The 16859-nt window shown below is 58.7% G+C and overlaps 1 protein-coding gene across 4 annotated transcripts in view; it reads right to left on the reverse strand.

Annotated features, from left to right (window-relative positions):
- Positions 1–12297, reverse strand: part of NFIC (nuclear factor I C) — a 64789-nt gene extending 52492 nt beyond the window's left edge. For 2 of the 4 annotated variants that reach the window (XM_045544440.1, XM_045544430.1), the window contains exon 1: positions 5771–5880. In XM_045544440.1, the coding sequence (XP_045400396.1) occupies positions 5771–5800 (30 nt within the window). In that variant the 5' untranslated portion in view covers positions 5801–5880. Of the gene's footprint in view, positions 1–5770; positions 5882–12181 lie in introns of those variants that run through there. The other 2 variants (XM_045544420.1, XM_045544411.1) reach the window with 2 other exon arrangements.
- Between the last annotated feature and the right edge of the window lie 4562 nt (positions 12298–16859).

Genomic DNA, 16859 nt, shown 5'->3' on the forward strand with positions numbered 1-16859 from the left:
CTGAGACACTGTGCCCTGGGTTGTGCCCCTCTCTCAGCTTCCCTGTGATCCCCCCACCCTGGAAGTCCAGGCCAGCAAACTAGGACATGAAACTCTAATTACAAGTTTTCCATATGAAAGTGATTCAACAATCCTTAATGAGAATGGATCTCATCAAACTCCTACGCATCCTTCAAAGCCCTGCTTTCAATGACCTCTTCTACAGGTTGGGTGACTTGTCCAAGGTCATATGGCTAGCAAGAGGCAGAGCTCATATTCAATCAATACCTTCTGGCACCAGTGTCAGGGCTTCTAACCTGAGTAACTCCTTTCCCCCAGCTCAGAGCAGCAGAGCTGGTGAACAACTCTCATCTAACCCTGTGAGGGAGGGATTCCTTCTGTTGTTCAACAAATACCTACTGAGCATCTACTGTGTGCCAGCCCCATGCACGGTGCTGAGAACTTGGCAGCGGCTTGGGCTCAACCCTCCCCCTGGATCCTGACCTGGGACATGTGTCAATAAGTCAACAAATATGTACCAAAATGTCAGGTTGAGCAAAGCACTCTGAAGAAATGTAAAGGAGTTTGAGGGGCCAGGGAATCCCTGAGGGAGCAGTGTTCTTTAGCTGGAGGTGGTCCAGGAAGGTCTCTTGCAGGAGGGGACACTTGAATGAAGACCCGAAAGATGACAATTCCAGGTAGGAGCTTTCCAAGTGCAGAAAACAGCCCATGCAAAGGCCCTGGGGCAGGATCACGCCTGGCGTGTTGGAGGCACAGTGAGGAGGCCCGTGTGGCTGGAGCAGAGTAAGGAGAGCAGGGAGGGGATGGGGTAGGTCATCCAGGGAGGAATTGGGTAAACTGAGTCCAGAGAGTGGACGTTCCCTGCCTAAGTGACCAGTGAGCCCTGGGTCTCCTGACTTCCCTCTCTGTGCCCTGGTGTCCCTGGAGGGCTGAGCCAGAGGGCTTGGGATGTGGAGGACAGAGACAGGGAGGGAATGTGGTAGCGCCTTTTAGAGGCAGAGGGTCGAGCCACCAACTCTACAAAATGGGAACTGTCACTATGCCCACTGTCAGGAGAAAGTGACTGAGGCACCAAGCGCTGAAGTCACATAGTCAGGAAGAACCCCCCTGAGCCCCCAGCCCCACTCCTGACCCTTGAGCCCAGGGTCTGGGTGTGGAGCTTGTGGCAGCACCCACGCTGTACCCTGCGAGCTCAGAATCCCATGAGATTCCCCACTCCTTGCTTGGTCACACACTCGATACATCCTCAGGGAGGCCAGCTCCCACCAAAGTGACAGCCGGGTCCTGCCTTGTCACCTCGTTTCCTGCCCGACACCTGCCTGGACTACCTGGCGTGGATTCTACCTGCCTCGTTCACTGCTGCCTCCCCAGGTCCCAGAAGAAACAATCGCACCCTCCACCTAAGGTGCCACCACTCACACCCCCCTGCCCCGGTACAACGGATGCTGGTGTCCACCCAGGTCTGCTCAGACCCAGGGACACCCTGCACAGGGCCCAGCAAGAGAGAAAAGACCAACAGAAAAGCCCCAGAAGGGTCTCAGTCGAGGTCGGTCACCAACTGTCCTTGTCCCCTGGCCCAGAGCCTAGTTTATGCTGAACTAAGTGACAGAACAAAGGGAGGGTAAACTGGAAAATGCCTACGGGATGTTTAACACAATTATCAGTTTAGCAGCAACCACGATCACCGCAGCATTTATTTGGCGCCTACTGTATACCAGGGTGGAGTATCTGAGGGCAACACGATCATGTCCCCCCTCCCATTTTTACGTGGGGGAGAAATGGAGGCTCAGAAGACAAAGTCCCTTCTCTCAACCAACAGAATCGTTCATTCGTTCACGATGCAGCCGGTATTTATTGAGCACCAACTGTGTGCCAGGCTCCGCACTGAGGGCCTCAGAAGTGTCCTTCCTCCCCGAATCCTCAGGCCGCCGGAGGAGGAGTTGAGGACGGGGTAATCCATCTCAGGGTGAGGACAGGAGGGCGGGGAGAGTCGCATGACTGGCAGATGGGAAGAAGGCTCTCGGGTCTCTGTCTCGGTGACCCCAACCCCCTATTCTGTCTCGGTGACCCCCACCCCCTATTCGGGCACATCTGAGGCGGGGGCAAGGGGTGTCCCCATCAGTGCGGGTGTCAGAGAGTGTGCACGCCTGTGTGCCACATGTGTCATGGACGTTCGCCCGGGTAAGGGGGCAGCCCTTTGTGTGTAAACATGGGCACACGTGGTTGGGGGGCCGCACGGGGCAGGAGGCCTGGGCAGGACAGGGCGGCGTTTCTGTCCCTTTGGTGTGAGATGGGAGGGAGGACGGCTCAGACAGGGAGAGGGAGAGCGAGAGGGAGCGAGAACGCTGACTCGGCCAGAATCCCAGCTTTCGTGATTTACAGGGCGCTGGCCCTGGCGCTGAGGCACCTCCGCTGCAGAGAGGGGAGGGGAGACACAGGCATCGAGAGAGACACGCCAGAGAGATAGCGAGGGAGAGACACCGGGACAAAGATCGTGCCTTTTAAGGGAACACATCACAGGCCACCAGCCCACCTGCCCAGGCCTGGCCAACCCGCCCGTTGAGAAGTAGCCCCAAATCCCAGCCCAGTCAGCCCCGCCAGCCCCGCTGTGCCGCACGGGGCGTGCCCTGGCCCTCTCTGGGTCTCAGCCCCTGTCCCAGCCCTGAGTGGCTGGGCCCCCCTGGCCCTGGCAGAACCTCCTTCACCCCCTCCCGATCCCACCCTGCTGCCTCTGCCTCCCCACCCCGCACCTCCCACCTGGGCCACATGACAATCTACTAAAATCAAACCAAAGTGGGGGGCGGGGGGACGGCCCCTCCCTGCCTCAGTTTCCCCGCTGGAGAAATGGCAGTAAAAAGAGTGCCGCTGCCATGCAGAATGAGGCAAAGGAACGAGGGAAAGAATGAATGAATGAGGGAGGGGCCCAGGCAGCCAGCGAGAGGAGGTGGCCTCTGCCCAGGCCCAGCCTGTGGCCCGGCCCGGGGAATCCTCGGCGCCCGCAGCCAAGAGGGATTTGGCCCCAAACCCGGAATAACTAACTAACGTGGCGGTGGCGGGCGGGAGGGCGGCGGGGAGGGAGGCCCAGGCGGGGCGGGCGGGGAGGTGGCCTTTCCCGCCGCCAGGATTTATGGAAGTAACGGCGGCCCGCGCAGTTCCTCTTAAGAGTAAAAGTGAAAAAGCGTTTGAGTCACCGCCGAGACCGGGACGGGGCTCCCAGAATGCTCCAGGGCAGCGCGGGCAGGGCCCAGGTGGCACAGGGCGGGCTGGCACCGGAGGCGCCCCCCACCCCCCGCCGGCCCCGGCTCCCGGGAGGAGGATCCGGGTCGGATCAGCTAAAAGGCAGCAGCTATTTTAGGTCGGGCTCAGGTTGTAAAATTAGCCGGGGATGGGGGAGAGGGAGGCCCAGAGATAGACAGAGACGAGGAGAGACACACAGAGACAAAGAGAGGTTTCGAAAAGAGAGGGAGAGAGACAGAGACAGACAGACGCATGGGACAGATAGACAGAGGATGAGATAGAGAGATAGGAAGAGACAGATGGGAACTTGGAGAGAGACAAGAGACAGGGAGAGACAGGCACACACAGAGAGACCCAGAGAAACCAAGATGAGAGACATCGGGGCACGTGGTTCGGGACACTGAGGCAGGTAGCCAGGAGTGGGGGGCCCTGCATGCCGCAGTCAGGGGCCTTCTAAGCCCCCCCACTGGGGACCCCAGACAAGGCCCGTCCTTGGAGGAGCACCAGGGGTCCCACTCGGGCTGCAGAGGAAGCTAAGAGGGGGGTCTCGGGCTCCCCTCCAGGGCAGGGGGTATGAGTGGGAGAATTTCAGAAAAGGGGGAAGCCTCCTGCTTTTGGGACACGCCACCCCCAGTCTGGCCTCCCATCTCTGCTGTCTCTTGGCCTGGCTCTGCCCCCTCCTCTCCCTGTCTCTTGCACACAGCAACCCTGGGCGTTTTTGAGCCCTCCCCCTAGGGAAATCGAGGCAGAGGCAGCAAGTTCTCCCGGGCAAAGGCAGGGCTCCCCACTTTCGCCACCCTCTCCCCAGGCAACTGAATGGAGGCGTCTCCCGAGCAGCTCCGAGGAGTAATTCAGGGCACCCTGGCATAGCCGCCCCTCCTGCGTGGCTCTCTTGAGCTTGCCAGCGTGGGAAGGGTGGGGGGGCACCTTGGAACCACCCAGGCCACCCCATAAGCCCAGAGACTGCAAAGTCTTCTCAAGGTCGCACAGCAAGCCCAAACTGAACCCTAGTTGTTCTTGGGAAGCTTCAAGGAGATGTCTGCTTTGGGGAATTCCCCCCACAAAAGCTGCTCAGAAAGGGAAACTGAGGCCTAGAGAGAGGCAGGGACTTGCCCAAGGTTACCCAGGGGGATCACAGAGGGGACAGGCTTGAGACCCCCTCAGCACCAGCCCCCACGTTCCCTGTGGGAAGCCAAGGGCTCCCAGTGGCAGCTGGAAGGGGCCAGTGAGAAAGATCCCGCTGTGAATGGGGACCCCAGGATCACGCCTGGGAGTCCCCAGCCCTCCGCATTCCTTGGGGCAGAAGCCAGACATCCACACACTCCCCACACAGTGCTCCTTAGGAGCCCCGACTCTCGCTGGAATTGCAACCCTCACGTGCAGCACTTTACAGTTTGGAGGCCACACTGCCCCTCTCTCCAGAACCAGCCTTAGCTCCATGTCACCTCTGGGGAAACTGAGTCCAGAATCTCACTAGCCTAAAGACACACAGCAAAATGGGGGTGGGGGCACCAGATCTGGATAGTAGAACCTGCAGTGTTGGGGGGCGCGGAGGGAGTTGGGGGCATGAAGTCATGCCCAGGGGAGCGGCCTGGGGCAGGAACAGCCGCCCCTTCCCCTCACACCCCTGTGGTCATTGCACAAGGCTCAGCCGGGGGCAGGCTGGGAGCACGGCCAGGGGTGAGAGGCTGCGGGAGGGGGCAGGGGCAGGTGCCGGGCTGGCGAGGGCTGGTGAGGGCGTCCGCAGCGCCGCAGTGCCCGGGCCAGACCCCGGAACGCCGGGCCTCCCGGCTCCTCCCGGCCGAGGCTCAAGAATCCAGGATCCATGCGGCGAAAATAGTGGGACCGTGTTGGGGAGGTGGCGGGGTGGGGGCGACAGGGGAGACCGAGCCGGAACGCGAGCACCCTTCCCCCGCTCCTGGCGCGTCCAACTTCGCGCGCCCCCTCCCCCTCCACGCACACGTGGGCCAATAACGGGGGGACCCGCGGCGGCGGCCGAGGGCCGGGCACAGCCTTAGCTGGTGGGGGGGACCCGGGGATACAGCAGACAGGTCCTCTTCTCAAGAGAGCTGGGGGGACCCAGAGTCTAGCCACGACCCCCTGGATTCCAGTCCGAGGCAGGCCGGTCGCCTCACGCACAGCCCTGCCTTTGGCTCGCCGAGGGCGCCCCCCTTCCCGACCTTCCCGAGCGAGGGGGGTGGGGAGCGCGTCCCGAGTGGGGGGAGGGCACGTCTGCAGACCGAGTCCCCACGTCCGGGAGGGGTGGAGGTCCCGCAGTCGAGGGTGGGGGTGAGGGTGGGGAGGACAGGGCGGGAGTCCCGGGTGGGGTGTGTGTATGGAGGGCGTCCGGGGTAGGGGTCCCCGGCCCGACCCATCCCCCACCGGACCCCAGACCTTGGAGGGGGCATCCCGGCCCGGGTGGCGCGAGGGACGCGCGCCTTTTTCGTCCCGCCTCCTCCGGCTTCAAAACTCCGGGGCTGGGGATGCGGGGGGCGCGGGGCCGGGGCGCTGGGGGCGCGGGCGGGGGCCGTACCTGAGTCAGGCAGAGCGGGGACGAATACATCCCGGGCACGGCGGAGGCGCGGGCCGGCCGGAGCGGGCGCACCGAACTTACTGAGTCATTTTTCCAACCCCCCCACCCCGCGGCCACGGCCGGCGCGCTCTCCCGCCGCCTTCTCCCTCGGCCTCCCCGCCCCTCCCTCCGCTCTCCCTCTCCTGCACCCGCCTCTCCCTCTCCCCCTCTCCTCTCTGTCTCTGTCTCTGTCTCTCTGTCTCTGTCTCTCTCCACCCTCTGACAACCTCCCCCCTCCCTCCCCCAATTTCTCTCCCCTCCCACCCTGAACCTCCCACTTCTCCACATCCAACTTTCAAAGAAACGAGGGAAAAAAGGGCGCGAGCGAGGAAGGAAAGCCTCCCCCCACCCAGGTCTCCCGGCCCCCCCCACCCACGACTGCCAGGATTCCCAGTCGCCAGCTGCCCAGGCCAGGGCACCAGCCCGGACCAACGCGCGCGCCACGGGCGCCCCGACCGCAGCAGGTCCCCCCGCGGGGAGGGGGGCACCGGACGGTCGCTGGACGTTTAGGGGCCAGAGGTGAATTTTTAAGCGCACCCCTTCCCCCCCCCCCCCCCCCCGAGCTGGCCGGGAAGTTGGAGAAACGAGCCAAGGGGGGGAGGGAAAGAATGAAGAAGTGACGTGCGCAGAGGCCGGCGCGGGCGCGCGACTTTCCCCTTAAAGATGTACACCCTGGGTGCCTTGGGGGGGGGTGGCCCACGGCACTCTCTCTCCCCTCTCCCCCCAGAGCCAGACAGGGGCTGCTGTCCCCCAGCGAGAGGGGCTTGGGTCCAATGGCCCCTCCCCTGGCCAGAAGGGCCGGGAGCTAACCCGGGACCCTCCAAGAATCTGCACTCTATGCAGTTGCAGCCAAAGGGGCAGGGACAGGTTGGCCCGGCACCCTTGTACCCTCAGTTTCCCCAGCACCCCCAGAGGATGATGTCCAGGCAGAATTTCCAGCTGGCCCAATAAACCCTTGCAACCTCTTCCCGGGTTTTCCAGCTGGCCCAATAAACCCTTGCAACCTCTTCCCGGGTGTCAGTAATTCCTACCCAGCACGCCATGTGCCCATTTCACAGATACGGAAAGGGTGATAGGGTTGAGTGTGGCTTAGAAGCAGCCTATCTGGCCGTGGAGTCTAAATTCTCAAAGTTCTGTTGTTCTCCCTATAGAATAACAGGGTGCACACCTGGCCTCCCCTGAGTCTGAGGATCCTCCTCCCCCTATGGGGGGCATCCGATGATGGAGTCCCAACCCTCCCCAGTTCGCTCCCTGAATGCTCCCAGCCTCGCCCAGAGGCTGCCGCATATCCTGTTCCCACCTCAGGAGTCCTCCCTATAAAGTGGCCCAAATGGTGCCCACCCCATGGGGTCAGTCAACATAAGGAAAATGACCCTTAGCAGAGTGAATGTCCACTAAGACATTCTTAGAAAGCTTGGTCATTTTGAGTCATCTCCGAGAGTGTCCTGAGGCTGATACCCTCTCAACCAACCCCAGGCAGCTGCCCCCTGCCCAGGGGACATGCAAGATGCCTGTAGCCCCGTTATCCTGTGTTACCGCAGAGGAAACTGAGGCCCAGAGAACAGACACCATTGCTCAGGGCAGGACAGCTGAGCCAGAAGCAACAAACAGGATTCATGCAGGGCATGTTCCCTGGGCCCCGCGGGCTCCCCACCGCATGGGGTGACGTTACTCAAACAGTGCTTAGCACATTGTGAGCACGCCATAAATATTTTTTTAAAACCCACTGCGTAGCTGTGGGGGGCATTTAAACCCCCAGGAGGAATGGGGAGGAGGGTGTCTGGGTATCCGAATGCTGACATAACATAAAGCAGTATTTTATTAAAACATGCTACAAATACGTCTAGGGGAGAATCTGAAATTTGCAGACATTGAAGACATTTAAAAGTTGAACTTGACTTCAGACTCTTCTCCCAGCCTGCAGAGACCCCGCAGTTCCATGCCCCGCCCCCACTGCCTGCAACCTTCAATGGGCCACTTAGCTTAGGTTCCTTTCACACCGCGGTCCCTTTTGAAGGTGAAATTTACAGAGCACAGCTTGCCCCTCTAGGAACCTCAATGTCCTCATCTGTAACATGGCAATGACTCCAGGACGCACCTGGGCAGACTGGGGAGGTTGGAGTGGTTTAGACAGCATGTGTGGAGGGTGTGTTAATATCACTGGTGGCGGTGGGTAGCTGGTAGATGCTTCTGCGAGTGCATGAACAGCAGCAAATACCCCAGTGTGGGCAGGAGGGACCCCTGCAGCACGCATAGTAGGTGCAATAAATGCAGAGCAGGCCAGTTGTGACGCAGGGCTGCTGCCTGGTCTGTGTGTCCTCCGGCCAGCAGCTGAACCTCTCTGTGCCAGTTCTGTCCCTCCATGAAATGGGATGACGACAGCTGGGAACCCTCTGGGCTGTGGGTAAACCAGCAGATTGATTACCTGCACAATGGTAACAGCAGTGCCCTGTGCATAGCAGTTTCTTTAAGAAGCAATTGGTGGATTTGGACCTGTGTGTGTGTGTGTGTGTGTGTGTGTGTTTGGACCTGTGTGTGTGTGTGTGTGTGTGTGTGGCCCAGAAGGTGGGTGCAAGATTCATCTACAGGCACTTTGGAGTACAATCTGGCTCATCTGTTGAAAAATAAAAAATGTCCTCCCCCTACAATTAAGTCACTCTGTAACTGTCCCAGGTACAGGTGAGCAAAGGAGCTGACTACCACCGGATGACACTAATGCCAACAATTTGGAAGCAGCCACTACGTACATCTGCGATGTGCCAGTTCAGTAATCCCGGCATGGTCACAGGGTTGGCACTGTTGACATTTGGGGCCAGACCCTTCTCTGGGGTGGGGCCGGCCTGGGCACTGCAGGGTGCCTGGCCCCACCCACTCCATGCAGGGAGCACATCCGCCCAGTCGTGATAACTGCAAATGTCTTTAGATATTGCCAAGTGTTCCCTGGGGACAGAAATCACTCCTGGTTGAGACCCACTGCTGTCCATTCAGCAAGGAAACTCAAGATCTCATTTAGGATTTTTAAAAGAATACACATGTATTTAGGAAAATATGCATGTATCCTTTGTAAGAATATGCATGTATCCTTTATGAAAACACACAGATGCTGTATCCTATATGAGTATGTACATACAACCTCTAAAAGATGTACATCTGTTACTTGTGTCAATGCTCTGAGAAAGCTCTGGATGGTAATGACCTTGGAGGGGGGTTCCATTTGTATTCGGGATACTTTTGTATCCTCTTCATATGTTTAGCAATGGCTTCTGTAATTGAAATGAAACTTCCAAAAAGTGAGTGCCGTTCACACAGCAGCTCAGGCAGGGTGGATAGGCGCCGTTGCCCCACGGTGACACCACAGCTACTATACCCAGAGAAAAAAGGACACAGCCATGTGCAGGGTGCACAGGGCCAGCCTGTACGCTAAAAGCCCACTGCATGCACGATGGTGACAATGCCACCACCCTGCAGCCCCTGCAAGGGGTCCTGTGTGGTTCCCATTTTACAGATGAGAAACTGGGTTTTGAGAAGGGGATGTTAGGGGCAAGAGAGGTAACAGGGGCTGTGACAGTGGGGCTGGTGCAGATATACATACACCACAGAGACACACAGACACACACATCACAGACAAACAACACACAGAGACGTGCACACATCACTCAGACTTAATCAGATACAGATACACACATTTGGAGACACAGGTATAAAGACACAAACACACACTCACATAAAAACGGACACACACACACACAGACTTCCCCACACCTGGCCTCAAATACCCCCTCAGAGAAGAGTGGGCAGAGACACGCAGACTCACAGACTCACACACAGCCACAAACACAACGCCCTCACCATTCCCCACAAGACACCTCTTCACAACCACACTGGACACAACTGCCCTCACACAAGTGCACATACAACCAGGAACACACAGACATGTCCACCATCACACACACCCCCCACACACACAACCACACACTTTAACAGGCATACACACTCCCACAAGCAGAACCCACAGCACACCACACCCTGCTCCTCCCGCGTGGCTGTCCCTACCAACTCCCCCCAGAGGCCTGGCAAGGGACACGGTGGGGACATGGACGGGGCGAGGGTGGGATGTGGTTGTCTTTTCCCCCAGAAGTGCAGGTGCTTGTGTCTGTCTCTGCAGGGCTGTGTGTCCATGTGGCTGTGTGTGCAGAGCTATGCAGACACATGCACCACGAGAGGGTCTCCCGGGTGTGTGCTTTGAAGTGTGCCACATGCATGTGTCCTGCTGTGCTCAAGGCAGGGATTGGGGACAGAGGGGAATGATGTGTCTTGCAGGCCAGGGTGTCCAACTGCCCAGGAGTGCAGTGGGAGAATGTTGTGTGTCTGATGCTGGGGGGGGGGTGCAGGGGGTGTCCATAACCCCAGTGTGACCCCGGGTGTTGTGTGTGTGTCCGTGTGTCATTGTGGGACTGGTCCTTCACCCCTTCCCAAACAGCCCCAGGAAATGGGATGGGGGTTTCAAGAAAAAAGCAGAGAGGGCAGCTTGGCCTTGGGGTTTTTATATTTAGAAAATTGTATCAAACGCCCGGGGGGGGGGCGGGGGGCGCGGTGTGGCGGGGATTCCCCTGGAGGCAAGAAAACAACTCCTTGTGCCCGCCCCGGGCAAGTGCAGGGGGCAGGGCTGGGTGCGGGTCCGGGAGCCCCTGGGTCTCCCCAGCGTGCCGGCGTAAGAGGGGTCTCTTTGGCCACCCCCAGGCCTTACATGAGCTTCTGCAGCCACCCACCCCCTCGGGACTTCCACGGCGCGGAGGGAGGGGGGACCCCCCCACCGCCCCGCCCCCCTCGGGGCAGGTCCCGGCGCGCAAGCGCAGCCCCTGGCGAGCGACGTGGGCGCGCTGGGTGATCGCGTCCCGGCGCCACCTCGCGCCCGAACCTGAAGCCTGGACCACCTGGGGCCGCGCGGATGGGGGACCCCCAAAGATGGGGGAAGTGGAGGGGCCGGGGAGAAGGGGGATGAGACCAAGGGACAGCGCTTGCAAAGGTAAAGGAAGCGCACCCCCCCCAGCCAGCAGCCGGAGTTACAGGAAAAAAAGGAACTGGTGGGGGGAGGCGAGGAGGGAGGGGGGATATAGACCCACCATCCCCAGGGACAGTCAGCGCTACAGTCACACACACACAGCGACACCCAACTGTCCCCCGGGACGCAGCCACACGACACAGTTCCCCACTCGTTGGCAACTCCCCAACAGCCACACACACGGGGACATCCCACGGTCACCCAGGGACACGCGGCCCTGGGGACCGACAACACGGCCACACAGTTTCACAACACCGCCACGCAGGGACGCAAGGCATAGTCGCCCAATCACCCAGAGACACACAACACTGTCGCACGGCCACACAATGCTCTAAGGCACACACAACACAACACGCACAAGCACGTGGATGCGCAGACACACACGGACACGGAAAGGAGAGGACCCGACGCGTCGGGACCCAATCGCAGGTACGGGACCCCCCGGCCGCCCCGACCGCGGGCGCTCCCGCAGATTCCGGGGTTGCCCGGTTGGGGAGCACAGGGGAGGCTCCACGCGCACCCCTTGAGGTACGGAAGACACCGGAACCCCGGCCAGCAGACCGGACACCGGAACCCCAAGTGCAGCCGCTGCCGAGCCTGGGGCACGCCCGGCCGAGACCCGGCGATTGCTCCGGGCGGGGACCCCGAGCGCGCGCGGCGGGGCTGGGGTTGCCCGGGGGCGGGGCCGGGGCGGCGCGAGGACTGGCCGGGCGGCTGCCCCTGCGCGGCGCCGAGCGCGGCCGCCCTCCCGGCTCCAAGTTCAAGGCGCCCGGCGGCCGCGGCGCGCTCTCCGCCCCTCTCCGCAGCGGCCATTTTCCGCTAGCTGGCGCGCCGCGCTCGCCCGGCCGGGCACCCCGCGGGGGCGGCTGCGACCCCTGCCCCGCGCCGCCCAGCTGCGCGCCCCCTTCTCCGCCCCGGCGCCCCCGCGGGCTGCGCGCTCAGGGGTCGTGCGCCCCGGGCCGCGCCCTCCCGCCTCGGGTCCGGTCCGGGGAGGGGGCGGGGGCCTGGCCTGGGGGGGGGCCTTCTCCTGGGAGCCCCGCCCTCCCCGCCAACTCCGCGGTGCCCGTGAAGGGGCCCCCCACTTGGGGTCTCCCGCTGAGCCCCGCGCGCCAGCTCCGCCCCCAGCCGGAGGGGGGGAATCGCGGGTGGGGGTCCCGCGGCGACGGGCGAGGAGGGGAGTCCCTGCATCGAACCCCTCCTCTGGGCGGCCCCCGCCCCTTGCCCCCCCAGACCTCGCAACTTTCGCCCAGAGCCCACGCACCACCCCAAAAAGTCCCCGGGCGAAAACGAAAGTGGGGGCGGCGACGTACCATGGCGCTGCTGCGAGGAGGCGAGGCCGGCGCCGGAGCGAGCGCGCTCGGTCCCCGGCGAGGGGGGGCCGGAGGCGGCGGGAGGAGGCGGCGAGGGAGGGCGCGCGGGGGAGGGAGGGAGCGCGCGAGGGAGGGGGCGCGCCGCGCCCGCCCCCCCGGCCCGCAGGACCCTCCCCTCGGCCCGCCCTCCCCCCGGTCCCGCGCGCCGCCCGCGCCTCAGGCTGCTCCGCGCCGTGGGCCCGGCTGCGGTGGCTCCGGCTGCGGCTCCATCCCCGGCCCGGCCCGCGCGAGGGGAGGCCCGGCCGGCGGCTCCGGCGGCGGGTCGTGGGGCGCCGGCCGGGCTAGCTGCGGAGCGAGCGGATCCACCTTCGCCGCGGCGCGCGCGCGCTCGCTCGCACACACACACACACACACACACACACACGCGCGCAGGCGACTCGGGGACACAGGCTGGCCGGGCCTCCTCCACGCCGACGCAGACACACAGCCTGCGGGGGCCACCCGGACACACGAGGACCCGCGCGCACGGCTGGCGGGGTGTCTTGGCCACGCACCTCCTGCGGGATGCCAGCACAGAGAGGCACTCGCAGTCTGCGAGGTGTCACACAGAGACCCACACGGACTGACAATCACAGAAAGACGCCGGGGACCTCAGACTGACCCACACGCGGACCCCCAGGACCCCTCCCCTAGCCGCCCCGGCCGGTGACTGCAGGTGTCCTGGGTACACACAGTTACACACACACGCACACACGCACGCACGCACAGCGGGGAGACGGGACAGACGGCGACACAGAGACTTGGACACCGAGAGCGACAGACCTGGGGGCGGGGGTCCCCTGGGGGTCCCGCCGGGGCTCCAGGCGGGGACGGGGGGCGGGGAGCGCGCGCGGCGACCCGGTAGGTGAGGGGGTGGGAGGAGGCGCCCCCTCCCCCGTCAGAATTAATGACCAGGCCTCTCCAGCGGGGGAGGGGCCGGGCCGAGGTGGGTCAGCGCCCCCGCCCCTGCCGCGCGAGCCGCTGCGGGTTGGGACTGGCTGCCGCAGCGCCCCCCCAGCGCTCTCCCGCAGTCCCCCCCTCCTCTGACAGCCGCAGAGTAGGCGCCGCCCCCTCCTCCTCCCCCCCAGCTCTGCGTCTGGAGCAGCTGGGGGAGGTGGAGGGGGTTGCCCAGGCCTAGCGGGGGAAGGGGATTGGATTATCCTCGTCCTGTCTACCACGACCCCAATCCCTCCAGGATTTCAGGGACCCCTTTGGGGAAGTGGTTTCCTGCCCCTCCCCCGCAAGGGAGGACACCAGGGTTAGGGTGATGACAACAACCCTACCTGCATAGTAGGTGCTCAGTTAAGTTTTGGCTGCATGCTGCTCTCAGCCGCCCCGTGAGCATTCACTCTGTGCCCGGCTCTAGACGCTGAGGTTCTGTCATCTCCTTTCTACATTCCTCTTCCCATGTTTCAGAAGATACAAGTGCGGCTCAGAGAGGAGAACTCACCTTCTCGAAGTCAACCAGCATGTCCACGGACCCCTAAACCTTTCTTCCAGGGTTCTATGAACGAGGCGGGCAGGGAGGTTCCCAGAGGCCCCTCCCCTCCCGCTAACTTGAAGCAGGTGCTGGCGAGGGAAGGGTTAACAGGTTAGAGACGCCCCTCCTCCTCCCTGGCCCATCTCTGATCTACCACTGCTAATCCCCAACTCCAGCAGTCATTCCCTCCCCTGCCTCAGGAATTAGGTACCTAGAGGAGGGAAGAGGAGAGGAGGGATGGTTTGGTCGTGGCCAGGTGGGAATTGGGCTCCACAGGACAGTCAGGGAGGCAGCTGGGCCCAGGGCTGTTTAGTGTTCCCCACCCATTGTTTTCCCCAAGAAGCCATCCCTGGACCTGTCTGGCATAAGGCTGAGTGCTTTACGGGAGCCATCTTCTCCAGTGGGTGCTACTATCTTCATACCCATTTCCTGGATGGGCAAACTAAGTCTCAGAGAGGTTCAGACACTTGCCCGAGGTCACCTAGCTGGTAAGTGGTAATGGTCACAAGCACCCAGTTTTAGCATCTTCTGTAATCCAAATAGGCGTAGAATTTCCCACAGCACCAAATCCTGGTTCCTTTTTGCTTAACATTTCTTCCCCTCAATCTGTCTATTTCCTCTCACATTTTATTATAAGCAGCGAGAAGAAAACCAGGCTGCACTTTCAACACTTTGCTGGAAATTCCTCTCACCTAAATATCCAAGTCCATTGCTTACCCAATTCTGCTTTGCACCTAATGATAGGACAAAACTCGGCTAAGTTTCTGCCCCTGCATAACAAGGTTCTGCTTTCCTCCATATGTATTGATGTGCCATTCTCCCGCTCTAGAACATTCCCAAGAGACAGACTGATGAGCACACATATTTAAAAAGGTGTAGCCTTCCTGAGACCAAAGAAAGGTGAGGAAACAATAAGAACAGACCATGTTTTGGCACTCATCAAAAGACAGTAAAGATTTTTTGAAGTGATAAAACCCAGTGCTGGTGAGGATGCGGTGAAACAGGCATTTTCATAATTGCTTGGAGGTGAAGGTGTGCATGACTTGGGAAAGCAGTTTGGCACAGATGACACAGGCCTAAGACAAGTTCAGACCTTATGGTCTAACTTCTGGGAGTTCATCCAAAACTTGAGAAAAAGCATATATGCCCCTGAAAATGTTCATCACCACATACTCATAAAAATTACTATCAAAGGCCTTTTTTTTTTCATTATTACCCTCAGAGCTGTTTCAGACATTTTTTTTCCTAACCACCCTGCATGAAAATGTAATACCACAGATACACTGTATGTTTGTTTATATGCTATATATACATTGGTGTTTTCTACATTAAGAGTAAGATTTTTTTTTTACCCCTCAAGGACCACTTTTTGCCCCTGTTGAGAGTGCATTCTAGAAATAATGGTATAGCCTTCTGATGGAATGTGATACAGTCTTTTAAAAAGAATGAGTTTCCAACAAGAAAAAGACAACCATTCAAAAGCAAAATGTGCCACAGGCATAAGAAGTCACATTATTACTAAAGCCACATGGATGGCTGGCAAGTACATGAAGAGATGTCCAACTTCATTAAAGGACCAAGGAAATGCATGGCAAAGCCACAGTGAGACCTCGTTTTACCCCACATTTCATTGCCCCCAAATAAAAAATGTCCACCAATCCTGAACGCCAGGAGCTGTGGATACACAAGGTTCTCCTACATTGTTCAACCTCTTTGGAAGACAGACTGACATTAACCACAACATGACACAACATTCATGTGCCACATCCCATAGCCTTTGCTCTCCCATATATTAAAAAAAAAATCCACAAGAAACTTTTGCTCATTGTTATGGAAAACATGTCCCAGAATGTTTCATCACTGCACTGTGCAAAAGGCAAAACCCCAGAAACGACCCAAATGCCCATCCCCGAGAGCATGGAGAAGTGCACTGTGGGAAATTCACCCCATGGCCTATGAGTCAGCAATCACAGTGGGGTTCTCCAAGCCCAGGTAGACCTAGCAACATAATATCAAGTAAAGAAGAAGCCTCCAAGTATTACAGACAGCCTAACACCCTCTTGTTGAAGTTCTATTAACTAAACTGAAATGACATTCTCTTTTAAGGAATACATATCAATATTTGAGGTACAATTATTTTTAAGCAAGAAAAAGGCTAAAATACCAGATTCGAGAGTGTGGCTAACTTTGGGGGGAAGGGGCCCAGATAACAGGATGGGGGAGATACATTTTGGGGTGCGGGTTACTGTCAAAGTTCTGTTTATCCTGGTGGTGTTGAGTTGGTCAGTATTTATGTTCATAGCAAATTTATGCATTTACTAATAAATGGAAAAAACAATGAGTCAGACTGAGACTAAACTTGTTTCATCATCCAAAGCCCAAGTAAATAGGTAAATAACTAACTCGTAATAAGAATGTGCCAGAAGTAGACTGTAGCCCCATATGGGGAGGGAGTTTGTCTGTTTTAATCACAGCTGCAATCCCTGTCCCTGAGGGCAGCACTTGGTACATAGCAGGTACTCAAATATTTGTTGAGCAAATGAAAGTCTCAGAGGGGCCAAAAGCCTTGTAAAATCTCATTTTAGAAAAGAATCATATATGTGTGTTATATATGCATTACATATGCATTATGTATTGTATTACATACACATACTATACATGATATATGTTTATGTAAAATGTGTATATTTATTACATATTTTAAAAGAATCATACACACATACACACACATCAGAGTTTCTCAACCTCAGCACTGATGGACCAATCTCCAAAATGTTTTGTTATGGGGTAAAAAGTTTTTTAAAAGGCTGGGCACGGTGGCTGACACCTGTCTGTAATCCCAGCACTCTTGGAGGCTGAGGCAGGAGGATCGCTTGAGGCCAGGGAGTTGGAGACCAGCCTGGGCAACACAGCAAGACTCCCATCTCTACGGTAGTGCGCACCCATAGTCCCAGCTACTGGGGAAGGCTGAGGCAGGAGGATCACTTGAGCCCAGGAGTTGGAGGCCACAGAGAGCCATGATGACACCACTGCACTCTGGCAGCCTGGGTGACAGAGCGAGACCTTGCCTCTAACAAAGAAATTTTTTAAAAAAAAGAAAACCCATTTTAAAAAGGGAGAAAACCCAAGTTGCTAAATGATAAAGACATGCTTCTAACA

The sequence above is a fragment of the Lemur catta genome, chromosome 1 (genome assembly GCF_020740605.2).
Source record: "Lemur catta isolate mLemCat1 chromosome 1, mLemCat1.pri, whole genome shotgun sequence".
Lineage (NCBI taxonomy): Eukaryota > Metazoa > Chordata > Mammalia > Primates > Lemuridae > Lemur > Lemur catta.